General features: G+C 37.7%; 1 protein-coding gene across 6 annotated transcripts in view; it reads right to left on the bottom strand.

Moving 5' to 3' along the window:
• The window catches only part of cacna1bb (calcium channel, voltage-dependent, N type, alpha 1B subunit, b), a 337484-nt gene that overhangs the window by 74984 nt on the left and 235026 nt on the right, over positions 1-27474 (bottom strand). For all 6 annotated transcript variants that reach the window (XM_049466430.1, XM_049466432.1, XM_049466431.1 and 3 more), the window contains 6 exons: positions 26626-26752; positions 23512-23641; positions 21918-21977; positions 20853-20959; positions 9193-9289; positions 4108-4268 (listed from right to left, as the gene is read on the bottom strand). In XM_049466430.1, the coding sequence (XP_049322387.1) occupies positions 4108-4268; positions 9193-9289; positions 20853-20959; positions 21918-21977; positions 23512-23641; positions 26626-26752 (682 nt within the window). The remainder of the gene's footprint in view (positions 1-4107; positions 4269-9192; positions 9290-20852; positions 20960-21917; positions 21978-23511; positions 23642-26625; positions 26753-27474) is intronic.

Here is a 27474-nt window from a genome sequence, read left to right on the forward strand (position 1 = left end):
CTGTGAAAAGACTTATATATAAATAAATATAAATAAAGATCACAAAAAATGGTACATACAACATTAATAAACATTGTTAAAGGGTTAAATAAGATCTTAACTATTATTAACTATATTATTAATTGACACTAGTTAAGACAGTGTTAAACAGTAGTAGATTGTAATGCTTAAGAATGTTGTAAATAATAATACATTGAGAGATTAGTTACAAAATCAAAATGTCAATTAATAATTAGCAGAGACATTCTGTCAGAAATACAATTCCCTTATTGTAAAGTGTTACTAAAACATTTGGAAGTAATGATGCTTAAATGTTAAATCACTGATTCTTGAGAATTAAAAAATAAAATATTAATTAAATAAATAAAATGTTACTTAAATTACAAAATTTAAATGTATTTCTTTATATACTAAGGTCTTGGCTATTTGGAAATTTACCGTATTTTTCGGACTATAAGGCGCACCGTATTATAAGACGCACTATCAAAGAACGCCTATTTTCTGCTATTTTTCCATACATAGGGCGCATCGCATTATAAGGCGCGTTAAGTGACACTAGAAAGGGTGCCTATATCAAAGTGAACAGGGGTGGCGCCATGTTTCCCTTCCCCCACCGGGGGTGGTCGCTTGCCGGTGGAGCGTCTCAGTATACAAATCTAACGTTAGCTCTTTCAAAGTCAAACGAGTGCTGGATATTAATCTACACAGATTCCTCTCCTGAAAACTGTTTATTTGGGTGAGTAACGTGCTTCAGTTTATTTACAGTAAGCTTAGATTTCCAGATGTCCACTAAGGCTTGCTGCACCAGCGTTAGCATAGCTATCCGCTAGCACGCTAGCTAGTCACCTAAACTAGTAAAGTTAACCCAAACTTAAACGACAGCGTTACACTGAGTAATCCTGCGTGTTCTGGTAAGACAGTGAGATATTAGCTAGCGATTCGTCCCCCGTAGCTTGTTTTAACACGGTAAACAAGCAGATTACAGGCTGATAAAACTCACCTCTGAGAGAGTTAGCGCTTAGCATCTAGCTAATGCTAGCCAGGCAAAGCAGCACAGACTTACAGGCCGATAACTCACCTCTGAACGGTGAACGCTTAGCGATTAGCATCTAACTCTAATAATACTGCTCCAGCCGTATTAAAAGTGCTAAATTTAGAAAATACTGATCTCTGAACAGTGAAAAAGCTAGCTAGCTAAGCGGTTAGCATCTAGCTAATGCTATTGCTGCTCTGCACGGAGTGTGTGTTTACTGCTCCTTACACCTGACGGGTAAAATTTAGATAATACTGATCTCTGAACAGTGAATAAGCTAGCTAATGCTATTTGCTGCTCCAGCCTCGGAGCTGCACGGCTCTGGACTCTGTATAGCACTGAAACTCTGTATAACGCTGCACGGAGTGTGTGTTTACTGCTCCTTACAACCTGACGAGTAAAATTTAGATAATACTGATCTCAGTGAATAAGCTAGCTAGCTTAGCGGTTAGCATCTAGCTAATGCTATTGCTGCTCAGCCTCGGAGCTGCACGGCTCTGGACTCTGTATAGCACTGAAACTCTCTATAACGCTGCACGGAGTGTGTGTTTACTGCTCCTTACAACCTGACGAGTAAAATCCATACAAAAGGCGCACCGTATTATAAGACGCACTGTCAATTTTTGTGAAAATTAAAAGTTTTTAAGTGCGCCTTATAGTCCGAAAAATACGGTAATGGTTATGGATGTCCGTGATCAGATCACATAAGGATCAGGTATAAGGTAGTGCCCGGCGATTATGGCCGAAAAAATAATATTTTTTATTTATTTTTTTTTCACAAAAAAATCTGATTTTTCGATAATCTATTTTTTTCCCCCCTTACTAAAAATCAAAGTACAGATGACAAAGAAATGGTTCAAAACTAGGTTTACAACTGTATATATCTGTTTGGTGTTAAGAGGCTTTAGGTGGAGTCGACTCCTTGAGTGACTCAATGATTCAAAACAATGTTTAACAAGCCCATGTGTTTATATCACGTGTTGGCCTCATGTACACACTGTTGGACACTGGGTTATACTCCAGAACCCGGGTTTGTGACTGAAAATTGAGAAATAACGCACTAAACGAGTCGCAGAAAAACTTTGAGGGAGTGATTATTATTAATTACAGATCCTAATCGGAGAACGGTGACGGTGCAGATTTTAGAAACGGCAGGATTTAATTATTAATAAATATAAGCTTTATTCCACTGGGTGTTTGTGTCCAAAGTGCTGGAACTCAGACTGAGCGGAATGAAAATATGGGCATTAAAACTGTAATTCAAATTAATCTTAAAAATCACCCGGCACTAGTGTATGGTTACGTTGATCAATTTTCCTTACTATTTATTAACAGTATATTAACTTGTTTAAGTTGCTAAAGTGTACTTGGAGAATTGTGACAATTTATTTCAGTCTGATATTTGATGTTATAGAATTTCTTTTGTTTGTTTATTTATAAAATGATGCATATTTAACTAGAAATGATTTATATGGCTATTTATTTTGTGTTTATTTTGTGCTAAAATTGGCTGTTTTGATACCATTGTTCAGAGATAATTAAAATTCATTAAAAAAGAGATAACTTGAATGTGTTCTTTCTTTTTTTTTCTTGTATTGTCAAAGTATTGAATTGGGACTCACAAATCAAACTCACTCTTAAAGTACCGTTACTAATTAAATGGGTTGCTGTACCCATTTAATTTTTAATGACAAAGCATTAAAATACGTTTTTTTTTTTTTTTTCTAATTTGTATCCCATTTTCTCCCCAATTTACACGGCCCACTCAAATTACCCAACCCACTTATTAGGACTCCCCCTATCACTAGGAGGGTGAAGACTATGGCAAGCCAACTAAGCCAAAACGTGTGGGAAAGAAACGCCTGCATGCGTAAAAATATAAAAAATCACGTGTTGACAGATAAAGACGTTATCTTTTTAAGTGTACAGATGTGATCTTTTTACGCGTAGAAGCATAAATTTATGCTGTCTGTACATCACGTGCTTTTTTTACCTGTACAGAGGTAGATGTGAAATAGGGCGTACATCATAGTCACATGATTACAACGTTTCAGTTATGTGGACCTTACGTGCAGAGTGTGTATGAGTATGTATGGGGCTATGTCACGGTACGTTGACACTCCGTTGTAACCCACGTAAGCGTCAAGATGTCAAGACGTGTATACACAAACCGTTTATCGCCTGTACACGTGATTTTTTTACGCGTGGAGGCGTTTCTTTCCCACACGTTTTGGCTTAGTTGGCTTGCCATAGAAGACTAGCACATGCTTCCTCTGATACATGTGAAGTCAGCCATCACTTCTTTTCGAGCTGCTGCTGATGCAGCATTGCCGAGTAGCATCACAGCGCACTCGGAGGAAAGCACAGCAAATTGGTTCCAATACATCAGCTCACAGGCGCTTTGTGCTGAGCGACTTCACCCTTTGGAGTGATGTGGGGAGAGCAAGGCCTATTGTGCTATCTCAGGGCTCCTGCAGCTGATGGCAAGCTACATAAACAGGACTCGAACCAGCGATCTCCCAGTCATAGTGGCAGTGTTTTAGACCGCAGGACCACTTGGTGTCATATTAAGATACTTTTATAGTATCTGTGTACTGTGCCACACTATGATGTAGGCAGATACACACATTTATATCGTCGCTGTCCAATGAAAAACACTTATCTCCAAAACAGCAACTTTACAGGAGAGAGAAAAAACTTTGTAAACTTTCAATGGAAGTCAATGTAAAAAGAGTTTATTTCTGGTCATTTTGAAGAGTTTCTATTGGTCCATTCATCTAAAAAATTTTTTGCACAGTGTAACGGACAGTTTATCTGTTCAAATAATGTAGTAAACTAAAAATCGCCAAAAACGGAGATAAGTGTTTTTCATTGGACAGCGATGATATAGATTATATAGAACAAATGGTATTACATACTATAGTATCTTTTCCCATGTTTCTCTGCATAACTTTAGGGTACTCAGAACAAGATGAAAGCAGAGGTATAAACATGCACATGTCCGTGTGTGTGTGTGTGTGAATGCAGAGTGTGTTATTATATAGTATGAGCAGATGTATGTGTGCTCACTGTACCTGCAGTCTTTCTGCAGAGCTTTGGACTCGTCTGTGCAGTAGAAGAACTTGCCCTTAAACAGCTGCACAGCGATGACGGCGAAGATGAACATGAAGAGGATGTAGACGATGAGGATGTTCAACACATTCTTCAGAGAGTTCACCACACAGTCAAACACCGCCTGAGGGAGCGCACACACACACACACACACACACACACACACACACACAGAACATGTAGCAGAACGTCACCACTAGCAGAGTGTAGTAGCACAACAATAACAATACCATCATTAAATCAATGTGTAATAAACAAACTGCAATGTGTCACTGGTAAATATGTGTTTATAACAATTTCACATTACATTTATAACACTGATTAATACCATTTCCTGGAATACAACGCAACTTTTAAAGTGGGAGGAGATTATAAAAAATGACTGGATATATTACACTATGCAACTTTTTTAAAACTTACTATTGTTCTCCTTAAAGTGATTTTTAATGCAGCTAAACCCAAAATTTTTTAATTGCACCATTAACTACAGCAAATTAATCACCTCAAATAACTTTATATATTTATACCGTATTTTACAACCTATAAGGCGCACCGGATTATATGGCACACTATCAATAAACGTCTATTTCCTGGTTTATTTTCATACATAAGGCGCACTGAATTATGCTGTGTATTATGCGACACTAGTAAGGAACAATGATGTCGCCATGGTTTTCTTCTAATTCAGCAGGTAAAGCTGCAAAGCTAAGCTAAGCTAAGTAAATAAAACTGTAATTCTTAAACAAGCACTGGATGTTAATCTACACAGATTTATCTCATGAAAACTGCTTAATTGGCTGAGTAAAGAGATTCTGTTTATTTACAGTAAGCTTTGATTTTCAGATTTCCACAAAGGCTGGCCGTGGTTTGCGGACTCATATTGTGAGTAATACCATTGCATTACCACAGCAAAAAACATCAAACAACCATTTATCAAAACCCTAGCAACACTTTAGCAACCACTTAGCACTTAACACCATAGCGACCATCATGGACACCATAGCAAAACCTTAGCAACCACTTAACAACAAAATAGCAACCATCACGGATGCTACAGCAACACCTAAGCAACCACCTAGCAACCATTTAGCAACACCATAGCAACCATCACCAATGCTATAGCATCACCTAAGTAAGCACCTAGCAACCACTTGGCAACACCATAGCAACCACCACGGAGTTAGAAAGGGGGGCTATATAAGTATAACTTTATTTATTCACACCTAGAAATCACTTAACAACACAGCAGTAAAAAAGACATCTAACAACCATTAAGCAACCACCTAGCAATCACTTAGCAACACCATAGCAACCATCATGAATACCTTAGCAACACCATAGCAACCACGTAGCAATCACTTGGCAACACCACAGGGCTAAAAAGGGCCTATATAAGTGAAACTTCAATCAACCACACCTAGCAATCACTTAACAACACCACAGCAAAAAAACACATGCACCACAGCAACACCTTAGCAACCACCTGGTAAACACTTAGCAACACCATGGCAAAAATCACAAAGCATACCAACACCTTAGCCATCACCTAGCAACATTATACCTGGGATACCACAGCGACCAGTGGGAGCCATTTTAGCTGCACAACCGTCCTTTTTACTTTTCTAGTTTTTTCTTATTACCAGATTTCTGTAAAGATCCTTTGCGACAACATCAGTTGAATAAATAAAAATAGATTTGATTTAGCTTAATTTAATGCGATTCATCAAGAAGATCTGAATTTTCCCAAACCCCTCCAAACTCTCATTCATCTTTAATGATCTGAGATCTAAGAATCTCTCTATTCTTCCCACTATAAACTCTCTAGACGATTTAATCGGCTGTGGTAAGTTCAGTCTGCTTTACAGAAAGATAAATACGAGCTCATGCAGAGTATTCAGTGTACAGCATTGGAGAAAGTGAGATATATTATATTAATATTAAGAATTTCTAATTCATTCCCTAGGCTTTTTGGCCAAAATGCCACGGAGTGAAAGAGAGTGAGCTCCACATCATAATAAAGGCTCTGATTAGCTTTTGGAGAACTGCCAGTGGATTCACAGGTGGGCTGAGAGACAGGGAAGGGGGACAGTGAGGAGCTCAGAGGAACGTAAGAGGCTGTTTACATGCTGCAGGTTTCTTGTGTCTCAGGCTGATCATTTTATTCTCTGATTGTGAAAAACCATCAGACCTTCAACAGCGAGTCTCTCTTCAGACTGCTCTCCGACCACTCAGACCCCATACCTCAGACACTTCACACTTCACAGAGTGTTTCCCAATGCAGCCGATATAAATTTTGTATATTATACCACCCTGCAATGTGATTGGCTAGGAGACGTTTTGCTAGTATTGACCCACGCCCTTGACTGGGCAGAGAAGAAGAAAAGAGGGGGAGCGAACTCAGAGTATTTGGGATGGAGTTCAGGGAAGCTTCGCTGTAAAGCGTGAAGCCGAAGCCCCCCCTCTCATGAAGAGAAACACAAGAAGAGAATAAAATTAAAGAAGGAGGAAGATGGGGAGGAGGTGGGTGCGAGGTTTGTTCAATGAGCAGGTAGAGAGGAAGTGACGGTTTAAATAATGAAGGAAGTGGGAGGAGTGAGGGTGTGGATCACTCTCAAAACTTAGTTATGATACATAACTCCACTTTATGAGTGACATTATCAGCCGGTAATGCACTGTAACCGAAGCTCTCCATGTATTACTCCGCCACATACAGGTAACCTAGCAGCGATGCAGCGCTTACAAACCAAATACAAACCAAATGCGATATCATTATACACCACCGAGAGGCGCTGGATCCTATAGAGGCACAGTGCAGAAATGCCATGTCTCCAATAGGCGGCGCAGACAAAGACACTGTCCCACAAATAAATAAACTCAGTGATTCGAAAACACACGTTATTACACACATTATCAGCCACCAATATCAGGTTAAGAATTGTTATTATTAAAATAAAAGCTTAAGTGTATATATTTACCAGTTAATATAGAGTATTTTAATCTGAATGTAAAGTGGACTCTTGTAATTCACAAGAAGGAGTGCTATAACATGTAATATTGGCACGACTGCATCAACACAGTGCCAATATGACAGGTTATAGCACTCCCTCTCGTGTATTACTGCTTAATTGTCGCTGTCCAATAAAAAACAAGCATCTTCAAAACAGCAACTTTACAAGAGAGAAAAAACTTCTAAACTTTCAATGAAAGTCAATGTAAAAATAGTTTATTTCAGGTAATTCTGAAGAGTTTCTATTGGTCCGTTCATCAAGAAATTTTTGCACAGTGTAAAGAACAGTTTGTGGGTTCAAATTATGTAGTAAACTAAAAATCAACAAAAATGGAGATAAGTGTTTTTCATTGGACAGTGACCATATACACAATTAAACACAGCATTATGAGCACTTCCTTGTTCCTAGATTCACTGAGCGTTTAGGGGCACTTTGTAGTTATATATCATGTAGTACCTGTCAAATGTTTGAACACATCTTCTAATTCAATGTTTTTTTTTTTTTTTCCTACATTTTAAATTAATACTAAAGTCATTCAGACTATGAAGGAACACATAAGACATCATGTTGTAACTGTAAGTGTTTAACAAACCAAAATACTCTCATCTGAGGTGCGGTTAACATGCATTTTCTGAAGCTGGTAACTCTGATAAACCTGATGAGTGCCAGTTTCATCATAACGTTTTTGATGGTCTTTGCAGTGACTGCACTTGAAGAAACTTTAAAAGTTCTTGAAATGTTTCAGATTGACTGACCCTCATTTCTTAAAGTATGTTTTTTATTTACTTAGTTGAGTAGTTGTTGCTTCTCATAATATGCATTAGAATATTATTCAAATATTCACTATTCACTGTATATCTGTAACTCTACCTCTTCACATCTTTACAACTGATGCTCTCAAACACATTAAGAGACAATAAATTCAAATAATTAACTCTTGATGAGTTCAGCACAGCTGTTAACTGAAAGCCTGTATTTCAGGTGATTCTACCTTATAAAACTGACTGAGAAAATCCAGATGTGCAAAGCAAGAGGTGCTACTTTAAAGAATCTGAAATTTACTGTCTATGTTGTATTTATTTTAATTGTCTGGTTGCAGTTTTTTTATTTATTGAATTTATTTATTACATTTATTTTGTTACACATTTACATTATATGCATTTTTGGTTACATTTACCTCTTTATATAATTTACTTTTATTATTTTATTTTTTACTTTATTTACATTTTTTACTTTGTGTGGGATTTTGTGTTTTGTTTTTATGGTAATTTTATATTTGATTTCCCTTTTTATATATTTTATTAATATTTATAAAATGTATTTATTTAAAGATATTTTGGTTTGTATAAAACATTTTTGTTTGTTTAGTAAATAATTCCATACGTTTCTCTTTATAGTCTTGATGACTTTAGTATTAATCTAGTATTGATTTAGTATTAGTTTTTTTACTTGTGTTTTTTTGTTTTTTGTTTTTATGGTAATTTTATTTTTGATTTTCCTTTTTATTAATCTATATTAAATTTATTTATCTAAACATATTGGTTTGGGTTGTTTAACATTTTTTTGTTTAGTAAATAACTACATATATATTTATTTTCATAGTCTGGATGACTTTAGTATCTAAAATGCAGAACATTGTTAAATAATGAAAAAACACTGAATTTAAAGTATGTCATCCCAGATTTTCGACTTCAACTATGTGCAAAAAAACAGCCAGTGTAGCTCTAAGCGCCTGTGTTTGTATCTATGTGTGGAGAATGTTTTGGAGCATAAAATGCATATAAAATGAATTTATCCAGCATGACTTTTCCTCAGCAGCTTCTGCGAGTAAATAGCTGGAGTTTAATATGGCGAGCCGCTTGGGAAATCCAGCACTGATGCAATAGCGTGAAATACTGTATCATAAAACAGCCTGCAGGGAATTCAAGGTGAACATACTGTATCCTGTCCTAACATTTCCTGATGTGAGACTCGTGAAGTGAATGAGGAAGTGTGAATGGAGTGAGAGAGACGGGGTCAGAGCTGGGCTCTGTGCAGCACCTTCAGTTTAGGAAGCCTCTTGATGGTCTTAAGTGGTCTCAGCACTCGCAGCACTCGCAGGGACTTGATGGTGTTGATGTCCTTTCCTTTAGAACCTCTGTGAGATAAAATACATCAGTTAGTTTACACAAGCATACATATAGCCTCACACACACACACACACACTTTCTCACACACCTAAAAGCATTATCTCTTTCTATCTCCCTCTGTTAGGCCTATGTAACTCTACATTACATTAGCCAGAGGGTCTCTGATTAATAAACGCATGCAAATGGGTGGAGTTACAATATCTTACAAATAAAGGTGCTTCAAATGGTGGTTTGAACGATGCTTTAGAACAGGTGTATTTAATTAGAATTCAGTATGGTCCAGTTAGAGAAAATTCCGACAGGCCAAGGTCCGGACCGATTTCTAACTTGTGTTATGATTCAGTGCTATATCCTGTAAGGTTGTTTGAACTATAATGAAAAAAACATATAATAATAATAAATTCCTCTCTGGCCAGGTTTTGTTTACATTCCTCTCCTGTCTCTCTCTCTGTCGCGCTCGGCGTGACTTTAGTTTCCGCCCGTTCTCGTTTTTCTGCCCGTTCTCGGGCTCCCTCTCTCCTTATAAAGGCGTATTTTTCACTGCCGCGTCCCAATTCAACAGCAGGAGCAGCGGGACCGCGACCCTGACAACACGGGTTCGATCCCGCATGAGGAGCAGTTTGTTTATTTATTTATTTTTTCCTTACCGCGTCTGCACAGATCTGATTGGCTGAGGAGAGAGTTTGGTGATCTTACCCCACACGTGATTGGTCTGTGATTTACTGAGCCGCAAAGCACATATACAATTAAATCCTTCTCAGTAGGTTTGGGTCCGCACTGGACAACGTTTGGGTCCGGGTCCGGACCGCGGTCCGCCCATTAGTGACCTCTGCTATAGAAGATCCATGTTTATTTCTGTAACTGTAATAGAGATGTGTTGAGCAGAGATGTGCTATATCATAGTGTACGCAAAAAGATCTGAATAATTTTAACAATCAAAAAAAAAACCTTCCATTGCCAATATTGCAATATAGTCTATATTCTATTTGTTTCACTATTTACTGTATTTATGTTAATTGTCTGTTTGCAGTTTATTTATTTTGTTACACATTCAAATTGTATTATATTTTTGTTTACATTTATATTTTACTTTTACTATTTTTATTATATATTTTACATTGTATTAATCTATGTTAAATGTATTTATTTAAAATTTGTATTTCATTCAATTTTATCCTTATTAATTCTAATTTCTTATTTTATTTTTTCAACCCCTTTTAAACTATAAATGTTTGGCTGCAAAATAATTTGATTGGTTGAATGATTATACAAAATCAGGGTCTTGGTAAGTTACTGTTTTTGAAACAGACAAACTTTTATAGATTGTTTTTGTTGCTATTGAATGTATAAAACTGTTATAATTAATACTGTTATAATTGATCCTTAGTACTTCCTTACTAATAGTTAATAGCAAAGAAAAAACAACATTCTTTTTGTTGCAGTGGTATATTCTTGAAATAAACATAAAAAATCAGAACTATTAGAGTTTTCAGGCTTTTTCTCCAAACTATTATTACTTGGGAACATCCCAGCCAGTTTGCATGGCTTTATATATGTAGAAGTCAGGACTCGTGGACTTGTGGTCCAGTGGGCTAAGGCTCTGCCACTGTGAGCTATGCTGCTGCACCATCAGCAGCCGGAGTCCCAGAGATCACAACTGGCCATGCTCTCTCTGAGGGGGTAGGGGCGCTATTTCCCCTCATCACTCCTATGGTGATGTTGATCAGCATAAGGCGTCTGTGAGCTGATATATCTGAACCGAATAAAGGATCCTTCATTTTCATATTTTCTTTATCATATGAATCTCACAGCATCCACAGAACTGTCCAACTTCTATATGTGGACGTTAATTTAGTTTTAACACGCTTAGATGCTAAAAATACTATGAATTTTATAATGAGATGTTACCAACTTGTACTGCTAACAGTGCTAATCTGGCACAGAGCTAATAATAATAACCTGAGACATAAAAAGTAGATGACATTTTGCCTGGATTTGTGGTTTTTGTAATAATTCTTGTGTTGTTTAACTAGAACATAGTCAACTTGAGTGTAACAACATTTCCAGCTCCAACATTTCACTTCTAATAAAAAAAGAACACAGCCTATTTTAGCCATTTTAACAGTTCTGCACACTAATAAATCTAAAATTACAAAACATGACTTCTGTGGCATCCCTCAAAGAACCATATGAAGCACCTTTGTTTTTCAGAGTGTATTGTATAGAAATGCACCTGAAACAGGGGCTTTCAACCATAAAGTGAACACGATGAACTTCTATAGAATAGCAATCAGTATCAGTCTAGAAAAAGCAACAAAGAAACCCCCACCAGTAATACAGGGGTCTCTTTTTGAAAAGCAGTGCTGGCTAGGCAACAAACAGCGAAGCTTACGATGTATTTATATAAAATATTAAGGTGAACCCAGCTCTACAGCTTAGGTTTTAGAGGAATAAATGCAAAGAAACCGAAAAATGAAAAATATACTGAAACTGAAATGTTTTCAGGTACTTTAGCTTTGAGAGTGGGAGATATGGAGTATCATAATCATATGCTGTACATCCAAGCAGAGATTTAGAAGAAGTGAAATTGCATTTTCTCTGGGGAAACACACTGTAGGTTTCATTTCACGGACAGAAGAGAAAATCCGTCTTTCAGAGGATCAGAACAGAAAAGGTGAAGAATTTCAGATCTGAGACTTTAAAAATCTCTTTAAAAGAACTCTGTCCCATAAAAGAGATGAAGAATATACTGAGAGCGGAACGAGAGTGAAAGAGAAAAAAACAGAGAAAGAGACAAAACAATCAAAGAGAGAGAGAAAAACAGAGACAGAGAACGAGAAAGAAACAGACAGAGGAAGAGAGAGACAAAAAAAGAAAACGAGAAAGAAACAGACAGAGAAAGAGAGAGAAACAAAGAAAGAAAGAGACAGAAACAGACAAAGAAAGAGAGAGAAGTAGAGAAAAACAGACAGAGAAAGAAACCAAGAGAGAAAGTAAGAGAAACAGACAGAGAAAAAGAAAGAAACAGAGAGGGAGGGAGATAAATACACAGAGAAAGAGAGAGAAACAGAGAAAAAAGAAAAGAAAAGAGAAAGAAACCGACAGAGAAAGAGAGAGAAACAGAGAGAGAGACAGAGAGATAAACATACAGAGAAAGAAACAGACCAAAATAGAGAGAAATAGAGAAAAACAGACAGAGAAAGAAACCAAGAGAGAAAATGAGAGAAACTGAGAGAAAGAAAGAGAAATAGAGAGAGGAAAATAAATAAAAAAGGTTATAGAAACAGACACTGAAAGAGATTTTAAGAGAAAGAGAGAGATTAAGAGATGGGTTTTAAGAAAAACAGAAGTAGAAGAGACAGATAAAGAGATATACAAAGAGATTGAATGAGAGGGAGAGAAAGAGGGACAAAAAGAGAGGGGAGTACAAAAAGAGAGAGAGAGAGAGAGAGAAAGACAGAGAGACTGGGACAGAAAGAGGGGGTACAGACAGAAAGAGAGAGCGACAGAGAAGGAAAGAAAGAGAGAGACAGATAGATAGATAGATAGATAGATAGATAGATAGATAGATAGATAGATAGATAGATAGATAGATAGATAGATAGATAGATAGATAGATAGATAGAGAAAAAGGTTTAAAGAGAAATAGAAAAAGATAAAGAAAGAGGTTTTAAGAAAAATAGAAGGAGAGACAGAATGAGATACAGGGAGATGAAATGAAAGAGAGAAAGAGTGAGTGAGAGAGAGAGAATCAGTGAGTATGATGGTGTTTTTTCAGCAGTAGTATTGTGCTGTGAGTTTTCTAAGATGACTCACAGTCATTAAAACACAACATATTAAATAATGATCAGTAGTTTATAGAGATGCTCAGTCTGTAATCAGTGAAACACTGGGATTCCTGCTCCTGAACTCTGTAGCACTGTATTCGTGCTGTAAGCTGAAGTATGGAGGGGGATGAACAGATGCAGCGTAGCTCAGCTCTGTGATTGGCTCAGTCACTTTTTCTCTCCTGTGAGGAGTTCATTAGCGTACTACATGCAGCACCCATGCTCTGCTACACTGATCAGTGCTGTTGAAGTGCTGCAGATCAGCTCCTATTCTGGCATTGCCTCCACAGGCTCCACTCATCACCCACAGTACATGAGTCAAAACTGAGTAAAAAGGAACTTTTGATATTGCATACAGCCATATTTTCAATTTACAATCCAAATCAGAACAATTTGTACATTATTTTATTACAGACAGTATGAACTCAGGATATCAAATGTTTTTTGCATTGTCTTGTTGAAAAATGTACAGACAACCATAGAAAAAATGTTGTCTTCAAGTCAGCATATGTTGCTCTAAGATATTAATGTACTTTTTTGTTTTTCCCTACATTGTAAATGAATACTGAAGTGATCCAGATTATGAAGGAACACATAAGGAATCATGTAGAAATTTAAAAAAGCAAAATACTCTGTAAAGAATTCAGGTTCTTATCTGGGGTGCTTAACTATCTTAACTTGTGGATTCTGAGGCTGGAAACTCGGATGATCTTATCCTGTACAACAGAGGAAACTCTTGGTCTTCCTTTTACTGATGAGTGCCAGTTTCATCATAATGTTTTTGATGGTCTAACGAATGCCCTTAAAGATACTTTCTTTAAGTTCTTTACGTTTTTCGGCTTGACTGACCTTCATTCCTTAAAGTATATTTTTTTTCTTTACTTAGTTGAGTAGTTCTTGTCATAATATGGATTAGAACATTACTCAAATAGAGCTATTCACTGTATACCTGTAACTCTACCTCTTCACTACTTTACAACTGATGCTCTCAAACACATTAAGAGACAAGAAATTCAGGTAATTAACTCTTGATTAGTTCAGCAGAGCTGTTAACTGAAAACCTGAATTTCAAGAGACTCCACCTTATAAAATAAAACTGACTGAGAAAATTCAGCCCAGATGTGCAAAACTGTCATCTAAGCAAGAGGTGTTACTTTGAAGAATCTAAAATCTAAAACATATTCTGGTTTGTTTAACGCTTTTTGTTTAATAAATAATTCCAGATGTTTTTCTTCATAGTTTGGATGAGTTTAGTATTAATCTACAACGCAGAATATTAAAAAAAAAAAAATAGAAAAAGACTTTTAAATGGTACTGTGAGTACACTTAATGGCTTTGTGGTAGTGCTGGGCGATAAAACGATATTGATAGTTATCGAGGAAAATATATATCATGATAACTATGATAAGCCGGACGATAGGATTCGATAAACTTTATTTTCTATTTCCCTTTTAAGTAGGGCTGTGAACAGGCGCAGCACGCGATCAAGCAGCGCGCTGAACTGCATGCTATGCAGAGTAAAGAGTATTGTATTTTGCTTTATGTAGTTGCCTGCATTCAGGGAGGGGAATAATCCTTTGAATATATATAATTTTATAAAAAATCCAAGTGCTATTGCAATTTAAATTAAAGACAAATAATGGAAAGGGTCTGAATTTTATTTATAGTTTATAGGGCCAAACATGGGGGGGGGTTTAAAAGCTGTCTGAGCACCTTGTGCCCACCTGGCAAGATCCTAGCGTTTGTCCACAAGGCTCTGAGTCTGCTAGTGATTTTGGCCATAACTCCCTTATTCTGTCACTTATGAGTAAAAAGAAAACTTTAAGTGTAGCAGAAAGTGATTTGATTTATATCGTGATACATATCGATATCGGCTGAAATGGAAAACTATATTGTGATAAGATTTTTTTCCATATCGCCCAGCCCTAGTTTGTGGACTTGTTTCTGAAATTAAAAAGTTCTGGTATAGGGATTCATTTGACCATAACACACTTTTCCATTGTTGGATGGTTGATTCCAGAAGCTTCCAAGCCCAGAGAAGTTGACATCGCTTCTGTACATGGTTAACCTACAGTGTTTTTACTTTATTTTATTTTTGGTATTTTCCATACTGTCTTAACTTTTTCTGATTTGGGGTTGTAGGTTGGCTGACTGCATGAGAGGTGATACTGATTCATCCCTAAAGAAAAGATGCTACACTTTGAACTGCTGAGAGTTAATTCAATCATACATTTTGATATTATTCCTGAAGTCTCCACAGATGAAATTAGTTTCTAATGGTCTAGATGGTATTTAAATAATAATTATTAAATTCAGTCATCCATGAATAGCATTGCTAAACACAAATTCATCCAATTCGGCTTTAAAAAAGTGTTGGTGGTTTTCCTTTGAAGGCGATGACAGCAATAGCATCACAGTATTCCAGAGACTATGTCTCTTTCTTCAGGGGCTAGAGGGAGGGTCTTTAAGTGGGGTAAAGGGGTCCATCCTCTTTTGTACAGGATGGGGAACGGGGTTAAGGGGGAAGCATGTGTGGAAAGGTCATGGGGTTTTAGGGAAACTATAGAGATTAAGACTGTCCCCACCTGGTCACACTTTGTTGCGATCTGACGAGGAAAGCAAATGATAGAAACATGCACATAGAGAACACAGACAAATACAGAAATACACAGGCGTAAGCAGCTGGACAGACAGAGAAGAAGAGTTAGAGGCAGACAGAGCTGTAGAAAGAGCGCACAGAAAACACACAGAGTAATACAGCACTGACAATTAGAGAGGAAAAATATACAGCTATAAAAATAATAAGAAAGCATTACAACAAGCATAGACCACAGTTACACACTCATCAGACTGACTAAACAACACAGCGGACTGAGCTCTCATTTAATATTCGCTCCTGATAAAACAGTTTAATCACAACTACATGGATTTATTCAGCCTTACACACACACACACACACACACACACTGAAAACATTAATTGCATGCCCTTTTTCCAGCAAACATTCATTATGTACTGATAAAACACAATAAGGAAGTGAGTAAAAAAAATAATAATAACTGTATAAATGTAAAAGGTAAATTATAATAATAAAAAAAACAATATATTTAAGAATGTGACACCCTCAGTACATGTACATCAGCCATCATTAGATGAGACCAGCTGTCATTTGCTCTGAGATGTACATCTTACACAGAAATGTAATGAGAAGCTGACATGATCATGATAAGCGTAATCCACTGTGAGCCACTATGGAAAGGATTGTTTTTTAATGATTTCTTGTAAGGTGTTACCACACCATAACCAAGGATAAACTGATTTTTTTTATTTACATTTTTTAAGTAATATTTACTAAAAACTAGAGTTAATTACACTTATAATAACTTTAATAAATTTTAGTTATTATGCCAAAATTTTGAACTTTAAAAAAGTTAATATAAGGTCTGATTTTGTGCTGCTTATAGAGTTATAGCTTTGCACAATAACTCTACTTTCGAACTATGTTTTAGATTTGTATTTATTCTAATTTAAGTAAAATATAGATTTCAATCATTCATAAAAAATTAGATGTGAAAAGAAAATGTTATAGAGTAAACAGTATAGTGCACACAATGAACACAGAGTTAGCAGCAAAATGATGCTTGCTCTTACAGCCTATAACATATATGCCAGACAGTAAATCATATACTGAAGCCTGGGGAATGGCTACACACTGATGTGTTTGCAAATAAATGTTGCCAAAGGCCCATAGAAATGCAAATATGTATGTTTAAATGTATATGTAGACACAAATGTTTACCAACTTAAAATAGTTGAGTAAGCTTTACACTGCAGTACACAGTGGTCAGAACTACCAAAAGTGTCCAGTATGGACTACTGGTGAACTGGTAAGACCTCATCTTACAACTTACAGGACTAATTGGTGAGGATTGTTTTATGTCTTGTTTTATTAGTATTTAATGTAATGTATACCATAGAGTAGTGTCATTTTTTTTTCACTATAAGGTGCACCAGATTAAAAGGTGCATTATCAAACACGTCTATTTTCTGGTCTATTTTCCTGCATACGGCGCACCGGATTATAAGGTGCATGAAGCGACACTTGTAAGGATGCTTACATCGAAGTAATCAAGGGTGTCACCATGTTTCCCCTCTAATAGGGAAGCTGGGGGAAGCACCTAAGTAAACAGCACTGGATGTTAATCTACACAGATTTATCTCCTGAAAACCATTTATTTTGGTGAGTAAAGCGCTTCCGTTTATTTACAGTGAGCTTAGATTTCCAATATTTTGTCTAAGGGTGAGTTTTCAGTGAAGTTTCACCAGCACTAAGGCTGGGTGCAGCAGCATTAGCATTAGCCGCTAACCACAACACTTGCGGGATGTAAATGCCACCTGATAGCGCTATACTGAGGATCCCTGAGTGTTCTGGTAACCCAGGGCGCTTTCAGCTAGCGGTTTGTCTCGCGTAGCTTGTTTTAATCCGGCGATATACTCGCCTCTGAATGGCGAAAGAGCTAGTGCTACATTTAGCGGCTAATGCTAATACTGCTGCACCCAGCCTTAGTGTTGGAGAAACTTCACTGAAAACTCACCCTTATAATGCTGTACTTCAGTGGAGTGGCTTTACTGCCAATTAACACCTGACTGGTAAAATTCATACATAAGGTGCACCGAATTATAAGGTGCACTGTTGATTTTTAGGAAAATCTTAATCAGCAAATTATTGATTATTGTTTCTTGTAAATGCAGTATGCCTTTTGAGACATGTCAGAAATCTTAAGACAGAGGGACATAACAGAAATGTGAGAGAATATAGTGCACTATAGAGTATAAGTGGCACCCCTTGAACCCCATGGCTAATTAACTTTCTTTTATTAATAACACAGAAACTACTGTGAATCATGGAGTTCCACAGGGTTCAATTGTAGGGTCTATGAAACTGTAAAACATTAACATTAAAGCTTACATACTGTATAAATCTGAAAGGCTTTGCATACAACCAGTGGTAAATGTACCACAGTTTTAGAACCACTGGTATAGAAGGTTTAGAACATGCTATATAAATAAAGTTAATTATTATTATTATTATTATTAATGCTCTGCAAACAGAAACAATATAAAATAGTGTAGTTCTAATTCACAGTGACAGAGAAAAGGCAATGGCTAAAACAGGAAGTGAAACCTGTGTGATTTTTAGGGATGAAACAATGGATATTTATCTAAAACATCAGTTTTAGATACCATTCAATAAAAAACACAAAACGATTATGCTGCCATATAACCTGTGGTTAGAACAGAGTTTTGGAAGAGTAAGTCACTCTCACTCTCTCTCTCTCTCTCTCTCTCTCTCTCACACACACTAATAGACAAAGAGAGCAATAAAGAAGAAAAAAGCAGGCAGTAACAAATGCATACCCCATGAAGCTCCTGAAAGCAGTACAAACAAGAAAGAAGAGGAAGCACAGTGAAGAAGAGAGAGAGAGAGAGAGAGGTAGGCAGAGTCAAATGACAGTACACTATAGCCAGCAGGAAAGGACATATGTTCTCACAATTAAAGAGAGATAGTGAAGAATAGGAACAGGAACAATCACAGCACAGCAGCAGAGCTCAGCTCTTAGAAGAAGACAGGAAGAAGAAAGCATAAAGAATGTGATGACGTCATCACACTGTACACACAAACTGAACCGCACATTCCCCAATCAAACCAGAAACATGATTAGACTCAATCCTTAAACAAACAAAAAAAAAAAACATTTAAATGCTACATTAAAGTCTTCCAGAGGCTCATAACTCCAGCAGGACATGACTGAATATATCAACAATTAAACTGTTCACCTGACGTTAGGGTTAGACTTAAAGTCAGGGTTAGGTGTAGGGTTATGTTCTTCAGAGAATCATTCACATTCAACTTAAGAGTTACAATACATTTAATAGACATCTGATACTTAAAACCTCGTTTTAAGTATCAGAGCCCTCAGAACTCTACCAGTGAAGTGTAAATATGAGTTTGTTAATGGTGTAAAAATAGTGATTTCTTTGCATAAGCATCACTATGCCCCTATCAATAGCATTGTAAGCCTGTTGGGGGCATTGGTTATAAGTACTGTATTTCAGAATGCTGGGCTGAACAGAGGTGAGCTATTCAACAAAAGTTTGTACTCGTTATCATGTTTCACTACAACACCCCACTCAGATTTACAACAGATTTCTCCTTTAACTCTCATTTATAAACAGAATAAAAGGAATATGAGGAGAATTTGTTACATTCGTTCTGCTGTGAGACACATATGCCCATGAAGGGCAGTCGAATTCTGGCAGAGAGGTAGAATTCAGCACAACACCTGTAAAAATAACTCGCAACTAACAGCATGCTACAAACCAGTAAATGTAATGTACCGTATTTTCCAGATTATAATGCGCACCAGATTATAAAGTGCATTAAGCGACACTATTAAGTAAATAGATCAAAGTGAGCAAGGGTGTTTCCTTTCTAATGGGGAAGCTGGGGGAAGCGCTTAAGTAAACAAAATTTTAATTATTTTAAAAAAATCTAATAAGCACTGGATATTAATCTACACAGATTTCTCTATTTAAAACTGTTTATTTGGGTGAGCAAAACGCTTCAGTTTATTTACAGTCAGCTTTGATTTTTTCAGTATTTTGTGTAAGGGTGAGTTTTCAGTGAAGTTTCTCCAGCACTAAGGATGGGTGCAGCAGCATTAGCATTAGCCGCTAACCAATAGCACTGGACTGAGGAACACTGAGTTTTCTAGTAACCCAAGGCGGTTTAGTTAGCAAGCGTCCTACGTACCCGTAGCTTGTTTTAACACAGTAAACACACAGGCTGCAGTCAAATATACTCACCTCTGAACGGTGAAAGAGCTAGTGCTGTGGTTAGCGGCTAATGCTAATGCTGCTGCACCCAGCCTTAGTGCTGGAGAGACTGAAAACTGAAAACTCACTTTTATAACCCTTTACTTCAGCAGAGAGGCTTTACTCCTCCTTAATACCTGACTGGTAGAGTTCACAAATACGGTGCACTGGATTATAAGAAACTCTGTCGATTTTAAGTGCGCTTTATAGTCCAAGAAATATAGGGAGTATAGGGAGATGCAGTCCACATAGGTGAAACTAAACTAAATTGCAGGGTAAAAATGGGCAAAACTAACTGGATCAAATGTAAAGAATACATTGTGACAAACACACAAACCTTGCTACAGATTCTGATCTGGACTTTCAGATGTGAAAATGTCCTAAGTGTGAAATTATATGTGTTTGTGTTTGAGCACTTAAAGAGAGATCTAAAGCTCATTTCGGTAAATAACCATTGGTCATGGTGTTTGTGTGTTTATTAAAGCTAAACTACAGGGATTGAGTGTGTCTCAGGTGGAGGCTGAGCTCTATAAGTGCTGCTAAACTTGGCTCCGCTCTCTGGAGGCAGAGGCGGGGGATAGAAACGGAAATATTAGTGAACCAGTAGAGCCAGCGCAGGTGAGAACACCACAGATAATCCCCTTATGAGTCAAACAGGGAAACGTATTTAACACTCTTCCATTCTACAGGAAACAGCGTCCACCCCGCCGTCCACAAACGACTCCGCCTCCCGTCAGAACGCTGCAGAGGAGGCAGTCAAATCTCATTCCCGTCATTTTCACTCCAGTGCCTTTGCTGCTGGATTTAAGATGACAGAGTGGATTTCCTCGCTTCTCTGACTAGAATGGAATGGAGCGTGTGTACTCACGAGCAGGCGAAAGCCACCAGGGCGCCAGTGACCACGATGAAGTCCAGAATGTTCCACAGGTCTCTGAAGTAGGAGCCAGGATGGAGCAGCAGACCCAGGTCAATCATCTAATGAAAATCACATGACATAAGAGGGTTAAGAACCAAGAACACTACACTAAGTGCTGCCAATGCTTCAAAATACATATATATATATATATAGTTTCACTTTAAAGCTTACAAAACCTCAATCTATTCTTTATATCTCACAATCTTCTAAAAATCTACTAAACTTAACTTGTATTTGAGTTTATTTGACCAAGATTTAGTGCCTTTAGTGCCTTGTGGCACTTTAGGGACCGTAGGAGAAATACTGGATAAATGAGAAATGAATAACTCTATTTAACAATCTCAAAATGTGACCTCGTGATGTCAAACCATGCTTACAATACAAAGAAATGTACACACATATTGTGTGTACACTACACCGTTGATTTGACATCAAAAGGTCACATTTTGAGAATGTTATATAGAGTTATTCATTACTCATTTTGTCTGGTATTTGTCCTACGGTCCCTAAAGTGCCGCTTGATGCTGAACAGCATAAGGGGATTTTTCTTAATTCTTGGTCAAATATAATCATATATAAGTTAAATTTATTGAGATAAAAGGGAAGATCCGTAAAGATGGGTTGGAATTTGTTATTTTTCATCATGTGAATGTATAAACTGCATTCTGGTAAATTTTAAGACTTTCATTCACACACAGTGTAGCATCACCCTCACAGCCCCAAGGGGCAGAGTCAAGACCTTCTTGGGCATTAGAGTGTGTGAAAAATAGAATAACTTAACTTATTTCTACTCTAGTTTCTTCTAACTGTTCTTATTTCTTCACATACTTTAAGAATTCCAGACAGTCTATCACATTGATTTGATTTTTAATGGACAGACACAATTTACAGCTTCTTTAACTTTTTAAAATTTTCTTGTTCAAAAGTCAAGAACATCGTTTGTTCTCCTGTAAAATTTCCATTTCAAAGATACATGACATTCTTGAGACTTCAATAATGACAGGTTTAAAGCCATACCTTTATCACCATTTCAAATGTGAACACTCCGGTGAAGACGTAATCTAGGTATTTAAGCACCTGGAAAAAAGAACACAATAACAAAATCACTGTGTTGAATTAAATGCAATCAATATCAATATCAAGTTGCATGACCATAAAAACCTCCAGAGCAAGTTGTATTATTTCAAAGTGACACATCACATCAGATTTAAACGTAATGTTTAATGATTATTGGCTGGTGTTTTGTTAAATTGGCAGTAAATTGCATAACCATAACAATATAATATAATAAAGTTACTGTGAGATAATCTTTCTAAACAATAGACAAATCAAGTGTTAGTAACACTGTACTGTAAAACTCACAATTACCTGAACTTACAACAGTAATAATCCTAATGTCCCTAACTAATCATTAACTGATGCTAGTTAAGATATTTTTAAAGAAGACATATTATTATCCCACGATTTACAAAAGTTAGAATAGGTCTATAGGGTTTATAAACATAAACATGTTCATAAAGTTCATGAGCTGTTTAAGGGCTCTGACACTTGTATGCAAATAAGCTGTTGCTGGTCACTACATGTTTTTGCTGAGTGTTTACCAAACATTATTGTTTGTACAGCTTGTGCGGTACAGTAAGTACAGATAGGTACAGATTCCTTCCTCAGACGAAGTCTGCTGGCTAATCCTTCTGTGTACTGTCTCAGGTTCTCAACCAAAATGACTGAAATAATTTTTTTTTAGTCTATAGGGCTCTAGTAGGCCGTAACTAGTTAATCAATAATTAGTTGACATTCTGTAGTACATACTGTTATTACACTTAATAATGTACACTTATTGTAAAGTGTTAACAAATTTAACCAAACTGATTATTCTGGAACTGTTTTGTGCGAAATAAAAATGATGATAACATTGTTTTATGTAACTTGCAATTTGCAGATTTTATTATTATTTTTTTTTACCATAAAAGTTTCACCACACAAAAACAGTCTAATAGAGCTACGCACAGATCCTGCAGGCTTTTAAGATTAAATAGATGTTCAGAAGAAGTTGTGTTTGAGGGAGATTTGAGAATTAGCTCTGAGGCAGAGCAGGCTTAATGAATTGTCCAGTCAGTCGTAAACAGGGACGGCCTTATTCAGACGAATCTAAAAGACATGTTTTCATCCCTCTTTTCCTAATTTGCCTTTAATTACGCTCGCTGCTTGTGGCTTGATGCAATCACAGTGTTAGTGAGCAGGCAGTCGCTGCCTGGGCGCGCTCTCGCTCTTTCCCAAAGGACTCTCTCAGCATCCAGGCCAAGCCAAGGAGTTGTGACAGAGCTCTGTGTGACAGCCCAGACAAGGCCTGCCTCAGCAGCGCCCTGGAGGAACATTCATTATGTAAAGCCAAAGATTTCAACCCCAGCCTTGTTCTCGCTCTCGCGCTTCAAATCCAAAAAGAAATTCACATCTGATGGTTTGATTGAGTCTTCTTCAAAAAGATACTATCTATCAGAAGCTAGCTGTACCAGAGAGTGACTGGTACTTTACTTGTGTGTGTGCTTTTGCATGTGTGTGTGTGTGTGTGTGTGCATGCACGTGTGTGCATGTGTGTGTGTGGTGTTCTTACATTATTCCTGGGGGCGTTCGCCTGCACCGGGTCTTCAGCAGCCAGTGCGATGCTGCTCATGGTGATGACCGTGAGGATACACATCTCAAAGTAGCGCAGGTTCACCACGTAGTGACACAGCCGCCGAACACTGCAAAATACACACTTTTACATCAATAATAAACACAACACAAAATAAAATAACATTACTGTTCGGGTTTGGACAATGAAAATGAAACACCTGGTTTTAGAGCACAATAATTGATTGTGGTGACGGACAGTTCTGGTGAAAACAGGAGAGTTGAGGTGCACATTGAATTCTGTCGTGATTTGATCAGCCGTGGTTTTATGTTTTTTGGATACAATCCGGGTTAGCACCCGAACATCCCTTTCAGACAGCTTCCTCTTACAGCGTCCACAGTTAATCCTGTTGGATGTGGTTGGTCCTTCTTGATGGCATGCTGACATTACCCTGGATACCGTGGCTCTTGATACATCACAAAGACTTGCTGTCTTGGTCACAGATGCGGCAGAAAGATGTGCACCAACAATTTGTCCTCTTTTGAACTCTGGTATGTCACCCATAATGTTGTGTGTATTGCAATATTTTGAGCAGAACTGCTAATTAAACCTTCACACTCTGCTCTTACTGGTGCAATGTGCAATTAATGAAGATTGGCCACCAGGCTGCTCCAGTTTAGCCATGAAACCTCCCACACTAAAATGACAGGTGTTTCAGTTTCATTGTCCAACCCCTGTAACTAGCTGGTCAGTTTCCTCTGCTTAGAAGCGCAGAAGCACTGCACTGCTAAAATACCAATCCACCAATATCAGAGCACATCTGGCTCTTAAAGGGAATGCCAAGAGAAAAGCTTATGCTTATGGCAAATTACGCCAAAACCATTAATTAGAAGAGAATTATTACCAAATTTTACCATATTATAAAGTGCAATAAACGTCTATTTTCTGTCCTATTTTCATACATAAGGCGCATTGGATTATAAAGCGCATTATGCGACACTAGTAAGGAACAGGGGTGTCGCCATGTTTTCCTTCTAATTCTGCAGGTCTTGCTACTTAAGTTAAGTTAAGTTAACAAAAAAAAACTGTAATCCTTAAAAACATTTTCTTTAAAGTCAAACAAAGAGTGCTGGATGTTCATCTCCACAGATGTCTCTACTGAAGTAAAGCACTTCTGTTTATTTACAGTAAGCTTAGATTTCTGACTGGGTGAAGCAGCATTAGCATTAGCAGTAGCGGCTAACAGTACATGCCGTCTGACAGCGCTACACTGAGGAACCCTGAGTGTTCTGGTAAGCCAGGGTGATGTTAGCTAGTGGTTCATCCCACATAGCTTATTATAACATGGTAAACACGCAGACTACAGGCCAATAACGCTCACCTCTAAATGGCGAAATAGTGCAAGCAGTGCAAGCCAGGGTTAGCAGCAGCCTACAGGCCAATAACACTCACCTTTGAATGAAGAAAGAGCTAGAGCTTAGCGTGGTTAGCGGCTAATGCTAATACTGCTCCAGTCTTGGTGCTGAAGAATCTAAACTGAAACTCCTATATGATGCTGCATTTCAGCAGCATGGCTTTACTGGTAAAATTCATATACAAAGCGCACTGGATTATAAGACACACTGATGAATTTTAGGAAAATTAAAGAATTTAAAGTGCACCATATAGTGCGAAAAATACAGTACATGCCTTTTGCACGTTTTAAGCTGCACAAGGCGCCTTTTCCCATTGTTACGATAGCAAAGAGGAGATGCAGAATAAACATTATCAATTGCCAGTATTGTAATTTTCACCACCATTCGCGCTGATAAAAAAAAAAAAACTTTTAACTTTTATTGGTTGATTAACATGGGACCCCCCCCCCCCCCCTCCACTAAAACACATGTGCCAATATGCAGCCACTGCAGTGTATGTATAAGAATATCAGTAATCCCATTCATCCATTTGTCCAAAACTTTTCATTTTAACTGGCTAACAAGAAAAAAAATTATCTCCTGCTTCATCCAGCAGTATCTACTAGAACAGCTTGCAAAACAAGAAATCATGACGTGTGTTGATGCCCCTTTTGAGCCTCTGAGGCTTCAAACGTGTTAATTTCTAGCAGCAGATCAAACTCCAGCTTCCCTCACACTTTCACACTCAGTTCCACAGCCGGGAAGGGCTCGCTAATGAGCTGCTGATTTGACTCAGGTGTACGGGAGCAGTGGATTACTGACAGAGCCCTGTTAGAACCCTGCCTGAGCCCTCCAGCAGCTCGCCTTAACATCTCCACCTCAAAGAATCACAGACTCGCACCTCTGCACACACCCACTCAGCAGGTGACCACTTTCTTCAGGGAGCTTCTGGACAGCTTTGAATAGGGATGGAAATCACACGGCATCCACGGTACAATTTTATCTATCACGATCCGTTGCCCACAATAACGATGACATCACAATACTGTGATTCTGCACAAGTCTCTAAGATAAAGATCTTAGAGGGCCTATGTTTTAAAATATACACTGCCTGGTCAAAAAAAGTCTCCACCTGGATTTAAGTAAGTAAATGATGTGGGGTTGATGGTTGATGCTGCAGTTGGTCTGCAGGTTTAGGTTCAGCAACAGTATGTGCTGAAAGAATGAGGTCAGCTGACAAGCTGAATATACTGAATATAGACCAGGTTCCCTGCTTCCCTGATGACACGAGCATAATCCAAGATGACAACGCCAGGATTCATGGTGCTGGAATTGTGAAAGAGTTCAGAGTTCAGGGAGAATAAGATCATCATTTTCACACATGGATTGAGAGAGAGTTCACCACAGAGTCCAGATCTTAACCTCATTAAAAATCTTTGGGATGTGCTGGATGGAGAAGTGCTGCTTTGTGCAGTGGCCAGACTCTACCATCATCAGTCTGCACTGCAACACTGCATTGAAATAAATCTTGTGACATTGCAGAAGCTTATTGAAACAATGCCCCAGTGAATGCACCGTGCTGCAATCAAAAATAAAGGCGGTTCAACAAATATTATAGTGTGTGATCTTTTTTTAGGTGGCAACTTTTTTTTTTTGCCCAGGCAGTGTATAGCTATATTAATATATTGTGCCACCCCCAGTACTGAAGAATCATACTCACGGGTTGGACTGTCCAAACACGAACATGGAGCTGTAGGGTAGGATGTGTTTGGGAGGGATCTGATTCAGCTCATCCAAATCCTTCTTTTCTTCACTCAGCAGCAGACTGTCACCATCTATGTTATTCACTGCAAAAATACAAACAATTACATTTAGCCAGTAGAAACTACACTATACAATGCATGGACCTCTTTTGATTAAACCAAACTCTGGTATTTTGCTTCACAACTCACAACTTTCAAACTTGCTACTTTGGTTTCCGACCCAAACTGAAAAGTCTGAGGGTCCAGACCAAACAAAGCAGATGTGAAAGCTCCCTAAAAATGGGTAATTAATGGTATAAAGTCAAGAACCATAAAATATTCTAGTTGTTTTTAATTGCACATTCACACTGCAGCGATGCAAAGCATCTTGCACTCCACCTCCCAATGTTTTCTATGTAGACCCTGGCAGTAGCATCTACAAATGACACTCGGAACAGTAGTGGTGTAAATTAGGCAAAGCAATCAGTTGAGACTTTTACATGTTATGCAAATAGGAAATACAATTTATTGGTTGCTGGAGGGACTTTATCACCAAAGAAAGCACAAGCTAGCTTCAGTTTGAGAAAATTGAGGAGATGCTAAAGCCATGCTAGCTCAGACTAATGCAGCGCGCTCAGAGGAAAGCACAGCGACCTGGTTCTGATATATCAGCTCACAGATGCCTTGCGCTGAGCGACATCACCCTAGGAGAGATGTGTGGAAAAAGCGCCATCTACCCACCCAGAAAAAGCAAAGCCAATTGTGCTCTCTCAGGGCCAGCTGCATAACTGGGATTCAGCAATCTCATGATCATAGTGGCATAATTA

This window comes from Astyanax mexicanus, chromosome 17, assembly GCF_023375975.1.
Source record: "Astyanax mexicanus isolate ESR-SI-001 chromosome 17, AstMex3_surface, whole genome shotgun sequence".
NCBI lineage: Eukaryota > Metazoa > Chordata > Actinopteri > Characiformes > Acestrorhamphidae > Astyanax > Astyanax mexicanus.